The sequence below is a fragment of the Nerophis lumbriciformis genome, linkage group LG19 (assembly GCF_033978685.3).
Source record: "Nerophis lumbriciformis linkage group LG19, RoL_Nlum_v2.1, whole genome shotgun sequence".
Taxonomy (NCBI): domain Eukaryota; kingdom Metazoa; phylum Chordata; class Actinopteri; order Syngnathiformes; family Syngnathidae; genus Nerophis; species Nerophis lumbriciformis.
Window position 1 is genome coordinate 4,550,645 of NC_084566.2, and position 22,480 is coordinate 4,573,124.

At 42.5% G+C, this 22,480-nt stretch overlaps 1 protein-coding gene across 3 annotated transcripts in view; it reads right to left on the bottom strand.

Annotated features, from left to right (window-relative positions):
- The window catches only part of ephb1 (EPH receptor B1), a 627,438-nt gene that overhangs the window by 145,861 nt on the left and 459,097 nt on the right, over nucleotides 1-22,480 (bottom strand). For all 3 annotated transcript variants that reach the window (XR_009817359.2, XR_009817358.2, XM_061979662.2), the window contains exon 7: nucleotides 8,263-8,425. Coding sequence is in view for 1 of the 3 variants with exons in the window: in XM_061979662.2 (XP_061835646.2) it covers nucleotides 8,263-8,425 (163 nt within the window). In the remaining 2 variants the exon portion in view is untranslated. The remainder of the gene's footprint in view (nucleotides 1-8,262; nucleotides 8,426-22,480) is intronic.

A 22,480-nucleotide genomic window follows, 5' to 3' on the forward strand; every position in this document is an offset into this window, starting at 1 on the left:
TCTTGGCTCACACCGTCCCTTATGCCACCGAAGATGATCAAGAGAAGAATATCGACCCTAGCTTCCCTGGCCTGCTGACATCAACTCCAAAACTGGACAGATCAGCTTTCAGGAAAAGAGAGCGGATGAGGGTATGTCTACAGAATATATTAATTGATGAAAATTGGGCTGTCTGCACTCTCAAAGTGCATGTTGTTGCCAAATGTATTTCATATGCTGTAAACCTAGTTCATAGTTGTTAGTTTCCTTTAATGCCAAACAAACACATACCAATCGTTGGTTAGAAGGCGATTCGCTGAATTCGCCCTCGCTTTCTCCCGTGTCGCTGGCTGTCGTGTCGTTTTCGTCGGTTTCGCTTGCATACGGTTCAAACCAATATGGCTCAATGGCTTCAGTTTCTTCTTCAATTTCGTTTTCGCTACTTGCCTCCACACTACAACCATCCGTTTCAATACATGCGTAATCTGTTGAATCGCTTAAGCCGCTGAAATCCGAGTCTGACTCCGAGCTAATGTCGCTATAGCTTGCTGTTCTATGCGCCATGTTTGTTTGAGTTGGCATAATAATAATAATAATAATAACTGGGATTTATATAGCACTTTTCTAAGTACCCAAAGTCGCTTTACATGTAGAACCCATCAATCATTCACACCTGGTGGTGGTAAGCTACTTTCATAGCCACAGCTGCCCTGGGGTAGACTGACGGAATCACTGTGTGACGTCACAGGAAAATGGACGGGTGTTTATAACGATGGTTAAAATCAGGCACTTTGAAGCTTTTTTTAAGGATATTGCGTGATGGGTAAAACTTTGAAAAAAACTTTTTTTAATGGTTTTAACCCTTCTGAAATTGTGATAATGTTCCCCTTTAATTACTAGTTTCAATGTAACTGTTTTTATGGGGGCGGTACCTCTGGATTGGCAGACCGGGTGGTGGTTCCTCTCTTTAAGAAAGGGAACCGGAGGGTGTGTTCCAACTATCGTGGGATCACACTCCTCAGCCTTCCCGGTAAGGTCTATTCAGGTGTACTGGAGAGGAGGCTACGCCCGATAGTCGAACCTCGGATTCAGGAGGATCAGTGTGGTTTTCGTCCTGGTCGTGGAACTGTGGACCTGCTCTAAACTCTCGGCAGGGTCCTTGAGGGTACATGGGAGTTTGCCCAACCAGTCTACATGTGTTTTGTGGACTTGGAGAAGGCATTTGACCGTGTCCCTCGGGAGGTCCTGTGGGGAGTGCTCAGAGAGTATGGGGTATCGGACTGTCTGATTGTGGCGGTCCGCTCCCTGTATGATCAGTGTCAGAGCTTGGTCCGCATTACCGGCAGTAAGTCGGACACGTTTCCAGTGAGGGTTGGACTCCGCCAAGACTGCCCTTTGTCACCAATTCTGTTCATAACTTTTATGGACAGAATTTCTAGGCGCAGTCAAGGCGTTGAGGGGATCCAGTTTGGTGGCTGCAGGATTAGGTCTCTGCTTTTTGCAGATGATGTGGTCCTGATGGCTTCATCTGGCCAGGATCTTCAGCTCTCACTGGATCAGTTCGCAGCCGAGTGTGAAGCGACTGGGATGAGAATCAGCACCTCCAAGTCCGAGTCCATGGTTCTCGCCCGAAAAAGGGTGGAGTGCCATCTCCGGGTTGGGGAGGAGACCCTGCCCCAAGTGGAGGAGTTAAAGTACCTAGGAGTCTTGTTCACGAGTGAGGGAAAAGTGGATCGTGAGATCGACAGGCGGATCGGTGCGGCGTCTTCAGTAATGCAGACACTATCGATCCGTTGTGGTGAAGAAGGAGCTGAGCCGGAAGGCAAAGCTCTCAATTTACCGGTCGATCTATGTTCCCATCCTCACCTATGGTCATGAGCTTTGGGGTATGACCGAAAGGACAAGATCACGGGTGCAAGCGGCCCAAATGAGTTTCCTCCGCCGGGTGGCGGGACTCTCCCTTAGAGATAGGGTGAGAAGCTCTGCCATCCGGGGGGGGCTCAAAGTAAAGCCACTGCTCCTCCACATCGCGAGGAGCCAGATGAGGTGGTTCGGGCATCTGGTCAGGATGCCACCCGAACGCCTCCCTCGGGAGGTCTTTAGGGCACGTCCAACCGGTAGGAGGCCACAGGGAAGACCCAGGACACGTTGGAAAGACTATGTCTCCCGGCTGGCATGGGAACGCCTCGGGATCCCCCGGGAAGAGCTGGACGAAGTGGCTGGGGAGAGGAAAGTCTGGGCTTCCCTGCTTAGGCTGCTGCCCCCGCGACCCGACCTCGGATAAGCGGAAGAAGATGGATGGATGTTTTTGTATTGTTTTACTTTCTTTTTTATTCAAACATTTTTTTTTAATTTATTTATCTTAGTTTATTGTATTATTATTTTTTTAAAGTACCTTATCTTCACCATACCTGGTTGTCCAAATTAGGCATAATAATGTGTTAATTCCACAACTATATATATCGGTTGATATCGGTAACGGTTGATATCGGTAATTAAAGAGTTGGACAATATCGGAATATCGGATATCGGCAAAAAGCCATTATCGGACATCCCTATCCTAAGGGTTAACTTTTTCTGTGTGTAATATGTACTGACTAATGATCTATTGTGGTGTAACCATCAAAGCGTAAACATTTTTCGGGTGTATTAAAGGTGGACAAGTAAACTTTCAAAATTAAACATTTGGTCTACAAACAGTACCTGAAGCCGCTGTAAATAATACAATAATAACACAAACTGTAAATAAATGTGAGTAAAAGCAAATATTTTTTTTCTGTCCAGGCTGCTGAGTACAATATGTCAAGAATCATATGACAAGATCGATATTTTTGCGCCCATTATTAGTACAACAGGAATTGTTGGGATCTGTCACATCAGATAATTTTTAGTTTTTCCGGTATTTTGTCAGTATTCTACTGTGTTTAATGCTTTAGTTCCTGCTCTGCGTTCTTATTTTGTAGCTTTCACTACCTGTAGCAGCTTCTCGCCTGCCTTTTGAGCACTTGTGCCCGCATCTGTTTTACGTATTTAATCCAGACTATTAAAGTTGTGCAGATGCTACCTTTTGTTGTGAGGAGATTAATCTTTCAAGGACCTTGTCTAGTACGGATGTACTTTGTGGACGCTGTCTGCTGCACACATATCGTGAGACTTTCCATCGCTGTGGTCCAGTATTCAGTCTTTGTTTACATTGTAGTCTGTCCAGTTTAGTTTTTGCCCTGCATAGCTTCCCCTATGCTCTCACTTTTTGTTTGTTTAGTCACTAAATACTTTTTTTTTGTTATTGCACGCTAGCTCCTCGTTCATCTCCACTTAAAATCACAACAACCTTCGGCGTCTCACACGACGCGCCGCTTGACAGAATTGTTTTGTGGGCCACCTTTCCAGAAAGCTAAGGACAAGGGGGATGGACTTCTCCCTTCACTATTACCTTATTGTGTATATTCCAGAGAACCTGCATCCTCTGCACTGCTTGCCAAATCTGATTTGTTTTGCCGCCAAGTGACACTGATCGGATATTTTTTGCCAATCTAAACGCTCCAAAGTGCTTCAATTCTGATCTTTCTGCATCTGATTCGGGCCACATCAGGAAGTAATCCGACTCAAATGTGACTCCAGTAATATCACCGGATTGCGACTTTTCCGTCATCTTTGGGCGAGCTACGTCGTTTGCGTGTGCAGGGAAAGACGCGACCCGCCAGCGGAAGTGGATAATTCATCAAAACATTTGGTTGCGGTGAGCAAAGTCTTCTATTGGCGGCCAAATGTTCGGTGCATCACTAGTTGATAGTGCACAACTAGTAGGCTAGAAATTAGGTGTACACTGTCGCATATCTGCCTATATGTTACATACATTGTGTAAGTTGTGTACGTAAGTGAAAAATAAAACTAAGGTAGATCCACGCTGATGTCCGTGTCACCTCTACTTAACAGCCATACAAATACAAACCCTGTTTCCATATGAGTTGGGGAATTGTGTTAGATGTAAATATAAACGGAATACAATGATTTGCAAATCATTTTCAACCCATATTCAATTGAATGCACTACAAAGACAACATATTTGATATTCAAACTGATAAACATTTTTTTTTTTTTTTTTTGCAAATAGTCATTAACTTTAGAATTTGATGCTAGCAACACGTGACAAAGAAGTTGGGAAAGGTGGCGATAAATACTGATAAAGTTGAGGAATGCTCATCAAACACTTATTTGGAACATCCCACAGGTGAACAGGCAAATTGGGAACAGGTGGGTGCCATGATTGGGTATAAAAGTAGATTCCATGAAAAGCTCAGTCATTCACAAAAAAGGATGGGGCGAGGGTCACTACTTTATGAACAAATGCGTGAGCAAATTGTTGAACAGTTTAAGAAAAACCTCTCCAGCTATTGCAAGGAATTTAGGGATTTCACCATCTACGGTCCGTAATATCTTCAAAGGGTTCAGAGAACCTGGAGAAATCACTGCACGTAAGCAGCTAAGCCCGTGACCTTCGATCCCTCAGGCTGTACTGCATCAACAAGCTACAGTTGGTCGCTACATCTGTAAGTGCAAGTTAAAACTCTCCTATGCAAGGCGAAAACCGTTTATCAACAACACCCAGAAACGCCGTCGGCTTCGCTGGGCCTGAGCTCATCTAAGATGGACTGATACAAAGTGGAAAAGTGTTTTGTGGTCTGACGAGTCCACATCTCAAATGGTTTTTGGAGACTGTGGACGTCGTGTCCTCCGGACCAAAGAGGAAAAGAACCATCCGGATTGTTATAGGCGCAAAGTTGAAAATCCAGCATCTGTGATGGTATGGGGGTGTATTAGTGCCCAAGACATGGGTAACTTACACATCTGTAAAGGCACCATTAATGCTAAAAGGTACATACAGGTTTTGGAGCAACATATGTTGCCATCCAAGCAATGTTACCATGGACGCCCCTGCTTATTTCAGCAAGACAATGCCAAACCACGTGTTATATCAACGTGGCTTCATAGTAAAAGAGTGCGGGTACTAGACTGGCCTGCCTGTAGTCCAGACCTGTCTCCCATCGAAAATGTGTGGCGCATTATGAAGCCTAAAATACCACAACAGAGACCCCCGGAATGTGTCTCCTCAGTTCCCAAACGTTTACTGAGTTTTGTTAAAAGGAAAGGCCATGTAACACAGTGGTGAACATGCCCTTTCCCAACTACTTTGGCACGTGTTGCAGCTATGAAATTCTAAGTTAATTATTATTTGCAAAAAAAAAAAAAAAGTTTATGAGTTTGAACATCAAATATCTTGTCTTTGTAGTGCATTCAATTGAATATGGGTTGAAAATGATTTGCAAATCGTTTATATTTACATCTAACACAATTTCCCAACTCATATGGAAACGGGGTTTGTACTTCATTCAGATAAAGATCACACTGATTTTTCCAGTCGGCTGGAAAAATCTGATTTAGAAAAAAATCTGATTTGGGCCACTGCAGTGTAAACGTACTCAGAGTTACAGGAGCTTTCTGCTGTTTTGAAGGACCTTCAGCAAAAAAAAAATGGTCAAAGATCCTCTCTTTGGCAGCATTGTAGTGTTTTAAGAATCTGCTGCAAAAGTGTGAGTCTTGCACAAGTTTTTTTAACTGAACTCGCAGGCCAACAGTTGAAAAGCCCAAGTGATGACAAAACAGAGGACCCAAAATGGAACCTTGAGGAGCACCAAACGTATAACTAAAGAAATTCAACAAATGCAACACCTTAGTTTCATAAATCACATTATGAAAAAACATGTGTAACTGCCAAAAAGAAGGGAGTCTAAAAGGGTGCCATGAGGAAATCCTCAGTTATGTAAATTAAAAGTTACAATTGTTAAAATATCAATGCAAGGATGTGCCAGTGTGTTTATAGTGGTCCAAGAAGCATTCTAGTGTTTTCAGGAATATGCTACAAAAATCTTTGCCTCCCAAGTTTTGCACTTAACTCGGGGGCCGGTGGGCTGTGGATCCTGGGCCGCCAGGTGAACAGCCCTGGCCTGTACAGTATATACTGTAGTTCAGGTGTGCCCACACATTTTCTGCAGGCGAGCTACTTTTCAATTGACCAAGTGGAGGGGATCTACCTCATTCATATATATCATTTATGTTTATTTATTTATGAAAGAGATGTGAACAAGTTAAAGATGTTTAATCATAATACAAGCATGTTTAACATTCCTTTCTTTCATCAAGACAAGAATATAAGTTGGTGTATGACCTGATTCTGATGACTTGCATTGATTGGAATCAGACAGTAGTGATGATAACGTCCACATTTTCAAATGGAGGAGAAAAAAAGTCCTCCTTTCTGTCCAATACCACATGAAAGTGCTTGCTATTTGTTTGTCCAGCTTCCATACTCCTTTTTATACACTTTACAAGAAATACATTGGCGGCAAACTCCGTAGCTTGCTAGTTTGTGCACGCCAGCTTTCTGAGACTCTTATTTTGTTAGCGCGGGCAGCATGAAGCAGCGCTTTTATTGTGAAGACAGGAAGTGTGCAGTCGGTCTTAAGAGGTACGGCGCGAGAGTCTGTTGAATTAAAAAGTGTTTCTCGCCTTTCTGTCTGTCATTTTTTCTTAATAATGATCTGGCACTAGCCAGCGTCATCTCACAAGACCCTCGGGTGTCGTGAATGTCAATCAAGTGACCAAAGTGACGTCTTGGAGAAGATTGATGATTGATCATTTTTAGGTGTATTTTTTAATGCCTGGCTGGCATTCGACTGACTCACCCTCCGCCATCGATGTAATGGGCACCCTTGCTGTAGTTCATGAAATTATATTCCACCCTCTCCAGTAATTTGCTTTTCTTCAGAAAAAAATAAATCTCCAGCTACTAATCACTGCACTCCAGCCACAGAATGGCCGGCCGAGACACCAATTGTCTGAGGATTCTGGGTCAAGCACAATTAATTAGCTGCACAAACAAAAGGCATTCTTATTTCCAAATATGCATTCTGCACGCGTGACAAAGGGCAGCCTTGGCGGAGTCCAACCCTCACCGGAAACGTGTCCGACTTACTGCCGGCAATGCGAACCAAGCTCTGACACTGATCATACAGGGAGCGGACCGCCACAATCAGACAGTCCGAAACCCCATACTCTCTGAGCACTCCCCACAGGACTTCCCGAGGGACACGGTCGAATGCCTTCTCCAAGTCCACAAAGCACATGTAGACTGGTTGGGCAAACTCCCATGCACCCTCAAGGACCCTGCCGAGAGTATAGTATAGTATATCTGTTCATAACTTTTATGGACAGAATTTCTAGGCGCAGTCAAGGCGTTGAGGGGATCCGGTTTGGTGGCTGCAGGATTAGGTCTCTGCTTTTTGCAGATGATTTGGTCCTGATGGCTTCATCTGGCCAGGATCTTCAGCTCTCACTGGATCGGTTCGCAGCTGAGTGTGAAGCGACTGGGATGAGAATCAGCACCTCCAAGTCCGAGTCCATGGTTCTCGCCCGGAAAAGGGTGGAGTGCCATCTCCGGGTTGGGGAGGAGATCTTGCCCCAAGTGGAGGAGTTCAAGTACCTCGGAGTCTTGTTCACGAGTGAGGGAAGAGTGGATCGTGAGATCGACAGGCGGATCGGTGCGGCGTCTTCAGTAATGCGGACGCTGTATCGATCCGTTGTGGTGAAGAAGGAGCTGAGCCAGAAGGCAAAGCTCTCAATTTACCGGTCGATCTACGTTCCCATCCTCACCTATGGTCATGAGCTTTGGGTTATGACCGAAAGGACAAGATCACGGGTACAAGCGGCCGAAATGAGTTTCCTCCGCCGGGTGGCGGGGCTCTCCCTTAGAGATAGGGTGAGAAGCTCTGTCATCCGGGGGGAGCTCAAAGTAAAGCCGCTGCTCCTCCGCATCGAGAGGAGCCTGATGAGGTGGTTCGGGCATCTGGTCAGGATGCCACCCGAGCGCCTCCCTAAGGAGGTGTTTAGGGCATGTCCGACCGGTAGGAGGCCACGTGGAAGACCCAGGACACGTTGGGAAGACTATGTCTCCCGGCTGGCCTGGGAACGCCTCGGGATCCCCCGGGAGGAGCTGGACGAAGTGGCTGGGGAGAGGGAAGTCTGGGCTTCCCTGCTTAGGCTGCTGCCCCCGCGACCCGACCTCGGATAAGCGGAAGAAGATGGATGGATGGATGGCATTCTGCACGCATGCATGCATACATAGTTACATTCATGGCAATGTCACTGGCTAATAATACTGCGGTAATAAACACAAGTGTTGCTGTGTGTGTGAGGGCTGTTTTCTCCTGGCTCGGACACCCTTACCATCTGTGAGGGTTTGGAAGCACATCTTGCTGCTGTATTTGCCAAAACCAGCCACAGTGCGCGCTCGCACCTGCACCACGTACACCGTGCCCGAGCGCAGGCCCTCCACGCGTGCAGTGTTAGTCTGGCTGCGCAGGATGGTGGAGTTGATCTCTGCATGGTCCTGAAAGCAGGAATGGACAGACGTTAGAGAGTTTTCTTTGATATACCGCAGTAATACACACTTTTATACCATTTGTAAAGACTAGGGCTGTGAATTTTTAGGTGTCCCACGATTCGATTCAATATCGATTTTTGGGGTCACGATTTTTTTTTCGATTCAACACGATTCTCGATTCAAAAACGATTTTTCCCGATTCAAAAGGATTCTCTATTCATTCAATACAAAGGATTTCAGCAGGATCTACCCCAGTCTGCTGACATGCAAGCAGAGTAGTAGATTTTTGTAAAAAGCTTTTATAATTGTAAAGGACAATGTTTTATCAACTGATTGCAATAATGTAAATTTGTTTTAACTATTAAATGAACCAAAAATATGACTTATTTTACCTTTGTGAAAATATTGGACACAGTGTGTTGTCAAGCTTATGAGATGGGATGCAAGTGTAAGCCACTGTGACACTATTGTTCTTTTTTTTTTTTTTTATAAATGTCTAATGATAATGTCAATGAGGGATTTTTAATCACTGCTATGTTGAAATTGTAACTAATATTGATACTGTTGTTGATAATATTCATTTTTGTTTCACTACTTTTGGTTTGTTCTGTGTCGTGTTTGTGTCTCATCTCAATTGCTCTGTTGGGTGTTGCTGGGTCGGGTTTGGTTTTGGAATTGGATTGCATTGTTATGGTATTGCTGTGTATTGTTTTGTTGGATTGATTAATTAAAAAAATAAATAAAAATAAAATAAATAAAAAAAATTAAAAAATTTAAAAAAAATTAAAAATAGATGTTTTAAAAATGAGAATCGATTCTGAATTGCACAACGTGAGAATCGCGATTCAAATTCGAATCGATTTTTCCCCACACCCCTAGTAAAGACACATCTGAACAGCTCTTGTTTCTTCCAAAGTGCTTTATAAGACACTTTAATTACAGCAATATTGTTTATTGCGTTACATTTGGGTGCACTTCAATATGACAGCAAGTCAATGACTCTAAGACCATTTGAAGGCAATTGGGTCAGGAACTATACTTGATTAGGTAAAGTAAGTGGTGTTTCAAAATGGACCTCATCTTTATTCTGCTATTTGACCAATTGTACTGATTATTTGTGCGTGTCTACTGTCTCATTAACACAACAATCCTCCCCTAAGATGTCTCAAACTAATCTAAACGTTAAACTGGTAAAAAATTGTTTGTACCCTAAATTACAAACTATAAACCAGTACTTTTTCCAGTGTTTTGAACCCTGTGGCCTTTAAAATAGTGCGGATAAATTATGGATTTGTCTTCACTGATGGCCATAAGGCAGATACCGTATTTTTCGGAGTACAAGTTGCATCGGAGTATAAGTCGCACCTGCCAAAAATGCATAATAAAGAAGAAATAAAACATATATAAGTCGCACTGGAGTATAAGTCGCATTTTTTGGGGAAATGTATTTGATAAAACCCAACACCAAGAATAGACATTTGAAAGGCAATTTAAAATAAATAAAGAATAGTGAACAACAGGCTGAATAAGTGTACGTTATATGAGGCATAAATAACCAACTGAGAACATGCCTGGTATGTTAACGTAACATATTATGGTAAGAGTCATTCAAATAACTATAACATATAGAACATGCTATACGTTTACCAAACAATCTGTCACTCCTAATCGCTAAATCCCATGAAATCTTATACATCTAGTCTCTTACGTGAATGAGCTAAATAATATTATTTAATATTTTACGGTAATGTGTTAATAATTTCACACATAAGTCGCTCCTGAGTATAAGTCGCACCCCTGGCCAAACTATGAAAAAAACTGTGACTTATAGTCCGAAGAATACGGTAGTAAAAAAAAAAACACAAGCGAAGACACTAAAAGGTGTGTTGTTTGTGCTATGGCGCCATCTTTTGGACAAGTTCGCTCACTGCAGATGCTACGGGGTAAACGTCTACAGTATTGCCTTCCGCTTTGAACCGGAAGTACAAGTGTAGCCATCCATAGCGTTTCTACTTGTACGTATTCTTCATCACTCGGAGCAACGTTTGTAAATTTAAAAAAATAACTTAACTATTCATACTTACTAAACAGTCCCATGTGTGATGTTTGTACGAGTGCTCTCATGCATATTTGTACGCGCTATCGTAATGTAAAGACGCTAGCATCATGAGCACTAGCTAATCTGCGAACACGTTTACGAGTGTCTGTGTTAGTGTTATTAACTTACAATAGCATTCTTTTTCTATTGTTTCAGTTTCACAAATTCCTCAGTAGATTGACCAAAACGTCCCAGGGAGTTGTTGAGTCTGTTTAGCTGATTAAAGAGCTAGCTTCCGCAGCTAGTGGGTCCATGACCAGGACTTCTGTTTTGTTTGCTCACCCATTTTGCTGTGGTGTTACAGGCAGCCTTTGGAAACAATTAAGGTATGTACATAAACATTTACAAAGTCTTTATGTGCAAATAACTAACATCACAATGTATATATCTGTGGATTATAGTGCGGCTAATATATGAAAACACATTTTTTCCTCAAAAATTGTGTGGATTTCGGCTTATATGCCGGTGCACTTTATAGTTTGACAAGGGTGGAGGGAACGGTTTGATAGAAACTCAAAAGGCAAAAATAGAAAATACATTATACAGTCATACTTTCTAAGGGAAATGGACGGCCCCGCCTTTTCACCAATTTTATCCTTTTACTAACAAACAAACAAACAACACAATGCAAGTATTGGATAATTAAAAGTCCTTACGACATGTAACGTGCAAAAGGTTTCCAATGAGGTCCTGGTAATGGCATACTTGCCAACCTTGAGACCTCCGATTTCGGTAGGTGGGGTGGGGGCGGGGGCGTGGTTGGTTATTTACAGCTAGAATTCACCAAGTCAAGTATTTCATATATATATATATATATATATATATATATATATATATATATATATATATATATATATATATATATATATATATATATATATATATAAGAAATACTTGACTTTCAGTGAATTCTAGCTATATATATTTCTTTTATTATATATATATATATAAAAGATATAAATATATAAATATATTTATTTTATTATATATATATATATATATATATATATATATATATATATATATAAAAGAAATACTTGAATTTCAGTGTTCATTTATTTACACATATACACACACATAACAGTCATCTACTCATTGTTGAGTTAAGGGTTGAATTGTCCATCCTTGTTCTATTCTCTGTCACTATTTTTCTAACCATGCTGAACACCCTCTCTGATGATGCATTGCTGTGTGGCACGCACAAAAGTGCTTTCATCAAATGCACTAGATGGCAGTATTGTCCTGTTTAAGAGTGTCACAACAATGCTGTTTACGGCAGACGAACTGCTTTACGGTAGACGAAAACGTGACTGCTGTTGTTGTGTGTTGTTACCGCGCTGGGAGGACGTTAATGAAACTGCCTAACAATAAACCCACATAAGAAACCAAGAACTCGCCCTCGATCATTCTACATTCATAACGTGATTGGGTAGGCACGCTGTTTATAATGTGGGAAAGCGGACTCAGGTCCGCATGGAGCTGGAGGGGGCGTGGCCTCCAGCTCCGCCTGAATTTCAGGAGATTTTCGGGAGAAATTTTGTCCCGGGAGGTTTTCGGAAGAGGCGCTGAATTTCGGGAGTCTCCCGGAAAATCCGGGAGGGTTGGCAAGTATGGGTAATGGGTGCCACTGTTTGTGTGCACCTGTGTAGTTTGGGGCTTGCTGGTAGTAAATCTGCTATGGCCCATCAGTAATTACTGACTACTGTCACTTTCTCATAACCCTGACTGGAAATAAGTAGAGTGCACCACACTCCACCTGCAGATAAGCTTGATGAAGACGTCCTGTTCTAAGGACGTGTCAGTATAACATTATAAATGTTGTTTCTTAAAACCCAACACAGAACCAGTGAAAAAGAAGTAGCACGAGGAAGAAGTGTGGACGTTATGGACAACACTAAGTCTGATTGTTTAATTGCATCATTGTGCGAAACATAGTTACACCACATCCCTATCACACATAATCACATTACTGAGCTCTTATTGGCCTGATGAAGACAGAAGTTTGCGATAGGAAGTGTTTATAAATTGAATGTACCTAGCTTTAATGGCTTAATCATTTAGACCTTTAACGCATTACGTGGCACCATCTGTCCCCCGGCCTGGGAGCAGCATGCATATATGTTGAAGCAGACACATCATCCGCCTGAGAACGCAGACCCAGTCACCAGGTCGTCTGCTTTGGCTCATGACCGAGTGCACACGGACGGATTAAGCCCACTCCTACAGTCGGTCACTCTGCAGCTCTAAGAACCACGCCTCTATCTGCCCATGGGACAGGTGACCAAACAGATGGCAAACATCCAATGGGGGAGCATCCCCTTGTGGGTGCGACATATTGGAACGGCCCTTTCACGCTGCTGGTCAAATGGAGATTACACACACACACACACACACACACACACACACACACACACACACACACACACACACAGATTCGTCGGACTACCTGTAATGTTTTGTGGAACAGACAATCAGATGCGGTGGAGGTTAGAAGGACCACACCCTAAAAAGGTTGCTGTATACCAAAGATATTTGAGACAAGACCTGCCGAAAATGACAAACTGGTTATAAACACATCACTACACCCACCTGGCAATGTGGGGACACATAAAGGCAGTGCTAGTGTTCACATTTGGACACAGTTTATTGGACCATTGTTGTGTTTTCACCCGCATGCTCCAATAGTCGCACTTTTCTTGGCGACAACAAATCAAATTGGTGATTGCCAAATTTTTTCCCCCCACCAAATCACTTCCTTTCTTGCCGCTTTTTGAAATTAATCCCCTCCACCCCTTTTTTTTGTTTTAGTGAGAAACTATTGTCTATAAACCTGGAACGGTATTATAATGAACTTGGAGTGTGTGTGTGCTTTACCAAAATGCCAACTGTGCAAAATGGACAGCATGGCCACTTGGCACACAGACAGACATGGTGGGGTACCATGTGTCCACCTCACAGGCGCGCACACACACTCACACTCACACTTGGGAAGGGGGTGCAATGAAAGATTTGGATACAAAGTTGGTGCCAAAAATGGTCATATTTTTTAGTTAAATGCCTATTTTGTTATGGTATAGTAAAGCTTCTGTCTGCGAGTTAGTTATCGTATTTTTCGGAGTATAAGTCGCACCGGAGTATAAGTCGCACCTGCCGAAAATGCATAATAAAGAACGAAAAAAACATATATAAGTATAAGTCGCATTTTTTGGGGAAATTTATTTGATAAAACCCAACACCAAAAATAGACATTTGAAAGGCAATTTAAAATAAATAAAGAATAGTGAACAACAGGCTGAATAAGTGTACGTTATATGAGGCATAAATAACCAACTGAGAACGTGCCTGGTATGTTAACGTAACATATTATGGTAAGAGTCATTCAAATAACTATACCGTATTTTCCGCACTATAAGGCGCACCTAAAAACCACAAATTTTCTCAATAGCTGACAGTGCGCCTTATAACCCTGTGCGCTTTATTACGATTCATTTTCATAAAGTTTCGATCTCGCAACTTCGGTAAACAGCCGCCATCTTTTTTCCCGGTAGAACAGGAAGCGCTTCTTCTTCTACGCAAGCAACCGCCAAGGAAAGCACCCGCCCCCATAGAACAGGAAGAGCTTCTTCTTCTACTGTAAGCAACCACCCGCCCCCGGAAGAAGAAGAAAAAACGCGCGGATATCACCGTACGTTTCATTTCCTGTTTACATCTGTAAAGACCACAAAATGGCTCCTACTAAGCGACAAGGATCCGGTTCATAAAAAGACGCAATCTCTCCATCCGCACACGGATTACTACCGTATTTCACAGCAACTGATATTCCTGTGAACCGCACTGTGGAACGGGAGCACGTACGGTGAATATTCGCACCACAGGGAATGAGAAGTCATCCTTCACTGTGGTTCTAGCTTGCCATGCTAACATCCACCCATGGTGATATTCAAAAGGAAGACCTTGCCAAAAGAGACCTTTCCAGCCGGCGTCATCATAAAAGCTAACTCGAAGGGATGGATGGATGAAGAAAAGATGAGCGAGTGGTTAAGGGAAGTTTACGAGAAGAGGCCGGGTGGCTTTTTTCACACAGCTCCGAAGGCGAACACACCTTCACTAAGACGGGCAGACAGCGCCGGACGACATACGCCAACATTTGCCAGTGGATCGTAAATGCCTGGGCAGATATTTCGGTCACAACTGTGGTCCGAGCTTTCCGGAAGGCAGGATTCACAGAACTACTGGACAACAACAGCGACACTGACTCCGATTACTTCGACGAGACGGAACCGGCCATTTTGGATCCCACGCTTGCGCAACTTTTCAGTTCAGACACCGAAGACGAAGAATTCGAAGGATTTACGAATGAAGAATAACTTCAGAAGGTGAGCGCTATGTTTATTTTGTGTGTTGTGACATTAACGTTCGAGCAACATTATGTTGCTATTGCTCTACACCATTTTGAATTTTACTATGTTTGTGATTGCACATTTGCGTACATTTTGGGACAGAGTTGTTAGAACGCTGGTTTTCAATATATTATTAAAGTTTGACTGAACTATCTGACTGTTTTTTTGACATTCCCTTTAGCGCAGCGTAGGCGCGGCTTATAATCCGGGGCGGCTTATTGGTGGACAAAGTTATGAAATATGTAATTCATTGAAGGTGCGGCTAATAATCCGGTGCGCCTTATAGTGCGGAAAATACGGTAACATATAGAACATGCTATACGTTTACCAAACAATCTGTCACTCCTAATCGCTAAATCCCATGAAATCTTATACGTCTAGTCTCTTACGTGAATGAGCTAAATACTATTATTTGATATTTTACGGTAATGTGTTAATAATTTCACACATAAGTCGCTCCTGAGTATAAGTCGCAACCCCGGCCAAACTATGAAAAAAACTGCGACTTAGAGTCCGAAAAATACGGTACTTCCTGTGTTTGATTGCCATTTTCCAATATAACTTGAGTAACAATACATTGATTGCTCATGCAGTGACAATCAAATAAATGGCAACAAATACATAGCTTTTAATGCAAAATAATAAATGAGGACAATTACGGTTGAAGACACAAAATGGAATGTCTTCTTTTTTTTTTTTTTTTTTTTTTTTTTTTTTTTTTTTTTTTTTTATGTCCTGTCCAGCTTCTCAGGCAAATCATATAGTTGATGTAGATGCCCATGTCGGCTGTTCAGATTTACTTTACAAAAGAGAAGTGTAGGATACTTCTCTTGTTGCCTTATTTGTATTTGACTTTATTAAATGTATTTATATTATCATTTAGTGCAGCCGGGCCGGAGCAGGAGGGGATAGAAAGAGAAAAAAAAGGAAGACAGAGGGGGAAATTGTGGGGACAAGAGGGGGATTAGACAGAGAGACAAAAACAACAACAGCAAACAACAACAACAACAACAATAGAGCAACATCAGCAAATATGACATGTACAAATATGATGGTAAAAGTAATAGCAAATAAGCAGTTAGCGAAAAATAAAAAATAATACAGAAATGACAATGAGCATTATTACACTACAAATGGATCAATACAAATACCAATAGAAATAGCGCTATTGATAATGAACAATACCAATAATTTACCTTTATTATCAACAATACAGTTGTTTAAATGCAACAATACATATACGTAATGATAACTTGAGATACGAAAGAATGCAGAAAAATGGAGAGGGAGAAAGAGAAGCAACCTACATTAACCTTGTAGATTGTTATAGTCACAATAGGTTAAGCTTTGTCAGTGTGCCATGTGTTACACCCAGTTTACCCTAGGGCAACAACGTTAATATATGTTTGATGAAACGTGATTATGTGCATGAGTGTAAGTATGCATATGTACTTGTATATGTACAGAATGTGTATATGTGTTTGTACAATGAATGTATATGTACAGAATGTGTATATGTGTTTGTACAGTGAATGTATATGTACAGTATGTGTATGTGTATGTTTATATATTGAATGTGCGTGTGGATGTACGAACATTAGGTAGGTAAATATGTACTGTATTTGTGTATGTATGTGGGAGCGTAGGTACCTATGTACGTATGTGAGCATACGTGAATTTGCATGTACAATACATTCGACTCCCAGAGTGCGTGGGAGCCAGAGCACGGCCCCATCACCCCCGAGAGCCCAACCCACAAACAGGAGGCGTGGTGCCCAGGGAACCAGGGACCACCGCCCCCACGCAGCCAAGCCGGCCAGCGACAGGAGCCCCAGAGCCCGACCCACCGTACCGCCCACAAGGGCCAGCAGCAGGCCGCAGACAGACGCACCCGGCGGAGGACAGGGCACGAGAAAAGCAGGGGACAGCCAGACCCCAAGCCAGCGAGAGACCACACCCCACACGGGCAGAAAGGCGAGACGCCCCGCCCGAAGGACCCAGAGACTCCCCGCAACCGGACGGGAAGACCGCCCCCGCCCCACCGGCAACCGGGCCCCCACGAGCCCACCCCCCACCCCCGGAGAGCGCGGCGAGGCCAGCCCCCGGCCACCCCACCCAAACCGGCCGCCGCAGGACCACCCAGGCACAGGGCCACGGGAACCACCCACCCCACCCGCAGGGACCCCAACGATGGAGATGGAACAACCAGCAACCGCCCCGCCGAGCCCCCCCCCCCTGAGGGAGGGGAAAAATTAAAAAATAATATTAATAAAATATATTTTAAAAATAAATAAATAAATAAATAAATTAATTAATTAATTAAAAAAAAAAAAGAATTAAAAGAAGATCACAGACATGCTGACAAACAAGGTCACTACCCCAGCAACTGGCTGACTCGCAGCACCTCGGAATACCTTGCAGCACCAAGCTACCACAATAGACGCAGGGACTAGGCCCAACAGGCCCCAACCAAGACGGGCACCCGGAAGGGATGGACAGCGGGACCCAGGAGCTCCAGACACGCAGTTCGGATGCAGTAGCCTGAGGCGTCGACCCCCGTCTGACAGGCAGGCCCAGAGCGTACCCCCAGAAATATACATACATACATACATACACACATACACATACACATACACACATACACGTATACATACCCACACATACACATATATACATATACATACACATATGTACACATACACATATATAAACATACATACATACACACACATATACATACATATACACAGTTCGTCAGCCCCGACAGCCATCACGCGCGCGCGCTGCCACCAGTCACAACATCAGCCACACCCCTGCACCAGACCCAGCAGCCACGGGCGCCCAGACCACAAACAAACGGCAGCAGAAACAGCAGCCGCAATAACCCCAGACAGCCAGCACCAGCCAATCAAATTAAAGCGATCAAAGAAAAACTGCGACCAGCAACCACACGCCACCAGGGCCACGGAGACCAGCCGGCGCCAGCCCGCCGGTCAGCCCGAACGCCAACACGCAAACAAGAGACACCAACAACCCCCCCAACCAAAAGGCCCCCCACCCCAACCCAAACCCGCACAAACACACCACCGCCCAAACAACCGGGACACAGCATCCAGACCAGACACGGGGGCTGCGCCGCCACCACACCAAGTCACCAACAGAGACCCCACAGCGCAAGGTCGGGCCACACGGGCACGGACCCCATCCAACAGGAAGTGAGACCCGCGCGACGCCACACACAAATAAATAATAAGATTAAAAAAAAAATAAATAAAAAAAAAAAAAAAAAAAAATGAAATAAAATAAAAATAAAATAAATGGAATGTCTTCATGCACTGAACCATGCAAGAGAGCATGGTTGTCACCATGCCAGAATTTCAGTAGTCGATGCCGATACTTTTTTACTTAAAATAGAAAACTGAACACTTCTACTTTCAAATTCAGTACTTAATAGAAAACAATTTCAAAGTGTCGAGTATATAAGATCACTTCGACATCTTTTTGCACAAGATTTCAATTGCAGTATTAGCTTCAATGCGATAATTGTACATTCGAAAAAGAACAACAGTGTTCTATAACTGCTCATTATATTAAAACTAGGATGTCCGATAATGGCTTTTTGCCGATATCCTATATTCCGATATTGTCCAACTCTTTAATTACCGATACCGATATATAGAGTTGTGGAATTAACACATTATTATGCCTAATTTGGACAACCAGGTATGGTGAAGATGACGTACTTTAAAAAAAAATTAGTAAAATAAAATAAGATAAATACATTAAAAACATTTTCTTGAATAAAAAAGAAAGTAAAACAATATAAAAACAGTTACATAGAAACTAGTAATTAATGCAAATTAGTAAAATTAACTGTTAAAGGTTAGTACTATTAGTGGACCAGCAGCACGCACAATCATGTGTGCTTACGGACTGTATCCCTTGCAGACTGTATTGATATATATTGATTTATAATGTAGGAACCAGAATGTTAATAACAGAAAGAAACAACCCTTTTGTGTGAATGAGTGTAAATGGGGGAGGGAGGTTTTTTGGGTTGGTGCACTAATTGTAAGTGTATCTTGTGTTTTTTATGTTGATTTGATAAACAAATAAAAATAAAAAAAATAAAAAAACGATACTTATAATAAAAAAAACGATACCGATAATTTCCGATATTACATTTTAAGGCATTTATCGGCCGATAATATCGACAGGCCGATATTATCGGACATCTCTAATTAAAACCAATAATACTATGCTTGTAAATATTGTCACAAGTAACAACAAAAGTAATTTATTTTACATTTAATAAGTAGATGAAACAAACATTGTTCTTAATATTCTCTCAATATGGTGGTGGAGTGACGCCATCATGTCATTTGAGTGAAAATAGGCAAATAAAAAGGCAATATATATTCACAGTACGGTTGTACGGTATACCGGTATTAGTATAGTACCGCGATACTAATGAATCATTTTCGGTACGATACCGTCTCTGAAACGTACCGGTCCCAGACCCCACTGCGCCCGCGTCGAAGTCACATCATGACATATAAATGATAAATGGGTTATACTTGTATAGCGCTTTTCTACCTTCAAGGTACTCAAAGCGCTTTGACCGTATTTCCACATTCACCCATTCACACACACATTCACACACTGATGGCGGGAGCTGCCATGCAAGGCCCTAACCACGACCCATCAGGAGCAAGGGTGAAGTGTCTTGCTCAAGGACACAACGGATGTGACTAGGATGGTGGAAGGTGGGGATTGAACCCCAGTAACCAGCAACCCTCCGATTGCTGGCACGGCCACTCTACCAACTTCGCCACGCCGTCCATTGCTGGTTTACGAGTAGAGGAGCATGTTTGGCGGCACACAATCACAGAGTACTTATAAGCAGACACAGTGTGTAGACAGAAAAGGGAGAATGAACGCATTTTGGCTTAAAAACTAACGATAAAGGTGAAGCTATAACACTGAAACGCCTTCAGGAAGAGATGTTTTAAGACATGACTAGCTAGTTAGCGGCTAACATCCATCCGCCGTCGGCAGTGTTTTAGCTACTTCTAAATCACTAATCCTGGCCTCCATGGCGACAAATAAGGTAAGTTTCTTACAAGTACCATTATCACTGCAGGACGAGGAATAGCTAAACATGCTTCACTACACACCGTAACTCACGGGCGTCAAAATGTAAACACACGCAATTGGTGGATCGACACCTAACATCCACTGTAATGATATCAAGTACAAGCACTATACTACTATCTATCCATCCATTTTCTACCGCTTATTCCCTTTGGGGTCGCGGGGGGCGCTGGAGCCTATCTCAGCTACAATCGGGCGGAAGGCGGGGCACACCCTGGACAAGTCGCCACCTCATCGCAGGGCCAACACAGATAGACAGACAACATTCACACTCACATCCACACACTAGGGCCAATTTAGTGTTGCCAATCAACTTATCCCCAGGTGCATGTCTTTGGAAGTGGGAGGAAGCCGGAGTACCCGGAGGGAACCCACACAGTCACGGGGAGGACATGCAAACTCCACACAGAAAGATCCCGAGCCCGGGATTGAACCCAAGATTACTCAGGACCTTCGTATTGTGAGGCAGATGCACTAACCCCTCTGCCATCGTGAAGCCCTATACTACTATGATTATGTCTATATTTTTTGGCATCACAAACTCTTCTTTCATTTAAAAAAAATGTATATTATGTTTATAAACTCAGGAAATATGTCCCTGGACACATGAGAACTTTGAATATGAACAATGTATGATACTGTAACTACTTGGTATCGGATTGATACCCAAATTTGTGGTATCATCCAAAACTAATGTAAAGTATCAAACAACAGAAGAATATGTGACTATTACATTTTAACAGAAGTGTAGATAGAAGATGTTAAAAGAAAAAGTAAGCAGATATTAACAGTAAATGAACAAGTAGATTAATAATTAATTTTCTACCACTTGTCCTTAATAATGTTGACAAAATAATAGAATGATAAATGACACAATATGTTACTGCATACGTCAGCAGACTAATTAGGAGCCTTTGTTTGTTTACTTACTACTAAAAGACAAGTTGTCTAGTATGTTCACTATTTTATTTAAGGACTTAACTGCAATAAAAAACATGTTTAATGTACCCTAAGATTTTTTGTTAAAATAAAGCCAATAATGACATTTTTTTGTGGTCCCCTTCATTTAGAAAAGTACCAAAATAATTTTAGTACCGGTACCGTTACCAAAATATGGGCATCGTTACAACACTAATTCACAGACACTACTACCGTATTTTCCGCACTATAAGGCGCACCGGATTATTAGCCGCACCTTCAATGAATTACATATTTCATAACTTTGTCCACCAATAAGCCGCCCCGGACTATAAGCCGCGCCTACGCTGCGCTAAAGGGAATGTCAAAAAAACAGTCAGATAGGTCAGTCAAACTTTAATAATATATTAAAAACCAGCGTTCTAACAACTCTGTTCACTCCCAAAATGTACGCAAATGTGCAATCACAAACATAGTAAAATTCAAAATAGTGCAGAGCAATAGCAACATAATGTTGCTCGAACGTTAATGTCACAACACACAAAATAAACATAGCGCTCACTTTCTGAAGTTATTCTTCATTCGTAAATCCTTCGTCTTCGGTGTCCGAAGTGAAAAGTTGGGCAAATTTACGATCCACTGGCAGATGTTGGCGTCGTCTGGCGCTGCCTCCTCGTCTTAGTGAAGGTGTGTTCGCCTTCTGTCTTCCATTGTTCCCACGCAGTTAGCAGTCTAGCTTCGAATGCCCTGTTGACACCAATATCTAGCGGCTGGAGGTCTTTTGTCAATCCACCCGGAATGACGGCGAGTATTGAATTAAGCGCGTAAGCGTGTCTCTCAATGTGCTGTTATGAGCTAGCAAATATAACAACTACACTACCCAGCATGCAACGATAGTTACGAGCATGCGCGGTAGCCCTGAGAAGCGTTGTTGTATGCTGGGAGTTCGAATGTGGTTATGAGCACGCTGTGAGAAAACGTTGAGAACTCAGTTAACACGCCTCGTCTGCATTATTTATAATTAGACAGACAACACACTTAATAGGAGCCATTTTGGGGTCTTTACATAAACACACAAATGGAAATGAAACGTCACATATCCCAGCATGCACCGCGCGCTTCTTCTACGGGGAAAAAAGATGGCGGCTGTTTACCGTAGTTGCGAGACCTAAACTTTATGAAAATGAATCTTAATATTTATCCATATATAAAGCGCACCGGGTTATAAGGCGCACTGTCAGCTTTTGAGAAAGTTTGTGGTTTTTAGGTGCGCCTTATAGTGCGGAAAATACGGTACTTACTAGTATCAACATTTCAGCTTTTTTCATGACCTTTTTGCTCTCACATGTTGAACACCACGTGTTTACGTATTTGACCAGGAAGGCAAAGTGTAGTCAAACAACCGAAGAGTCTCACTAAGTTGTGTTTTAATCACTTCAATTAACTTAGCACACTTATAGAAAGTGACAAAGGTCGGGTAGCAACTTGGTG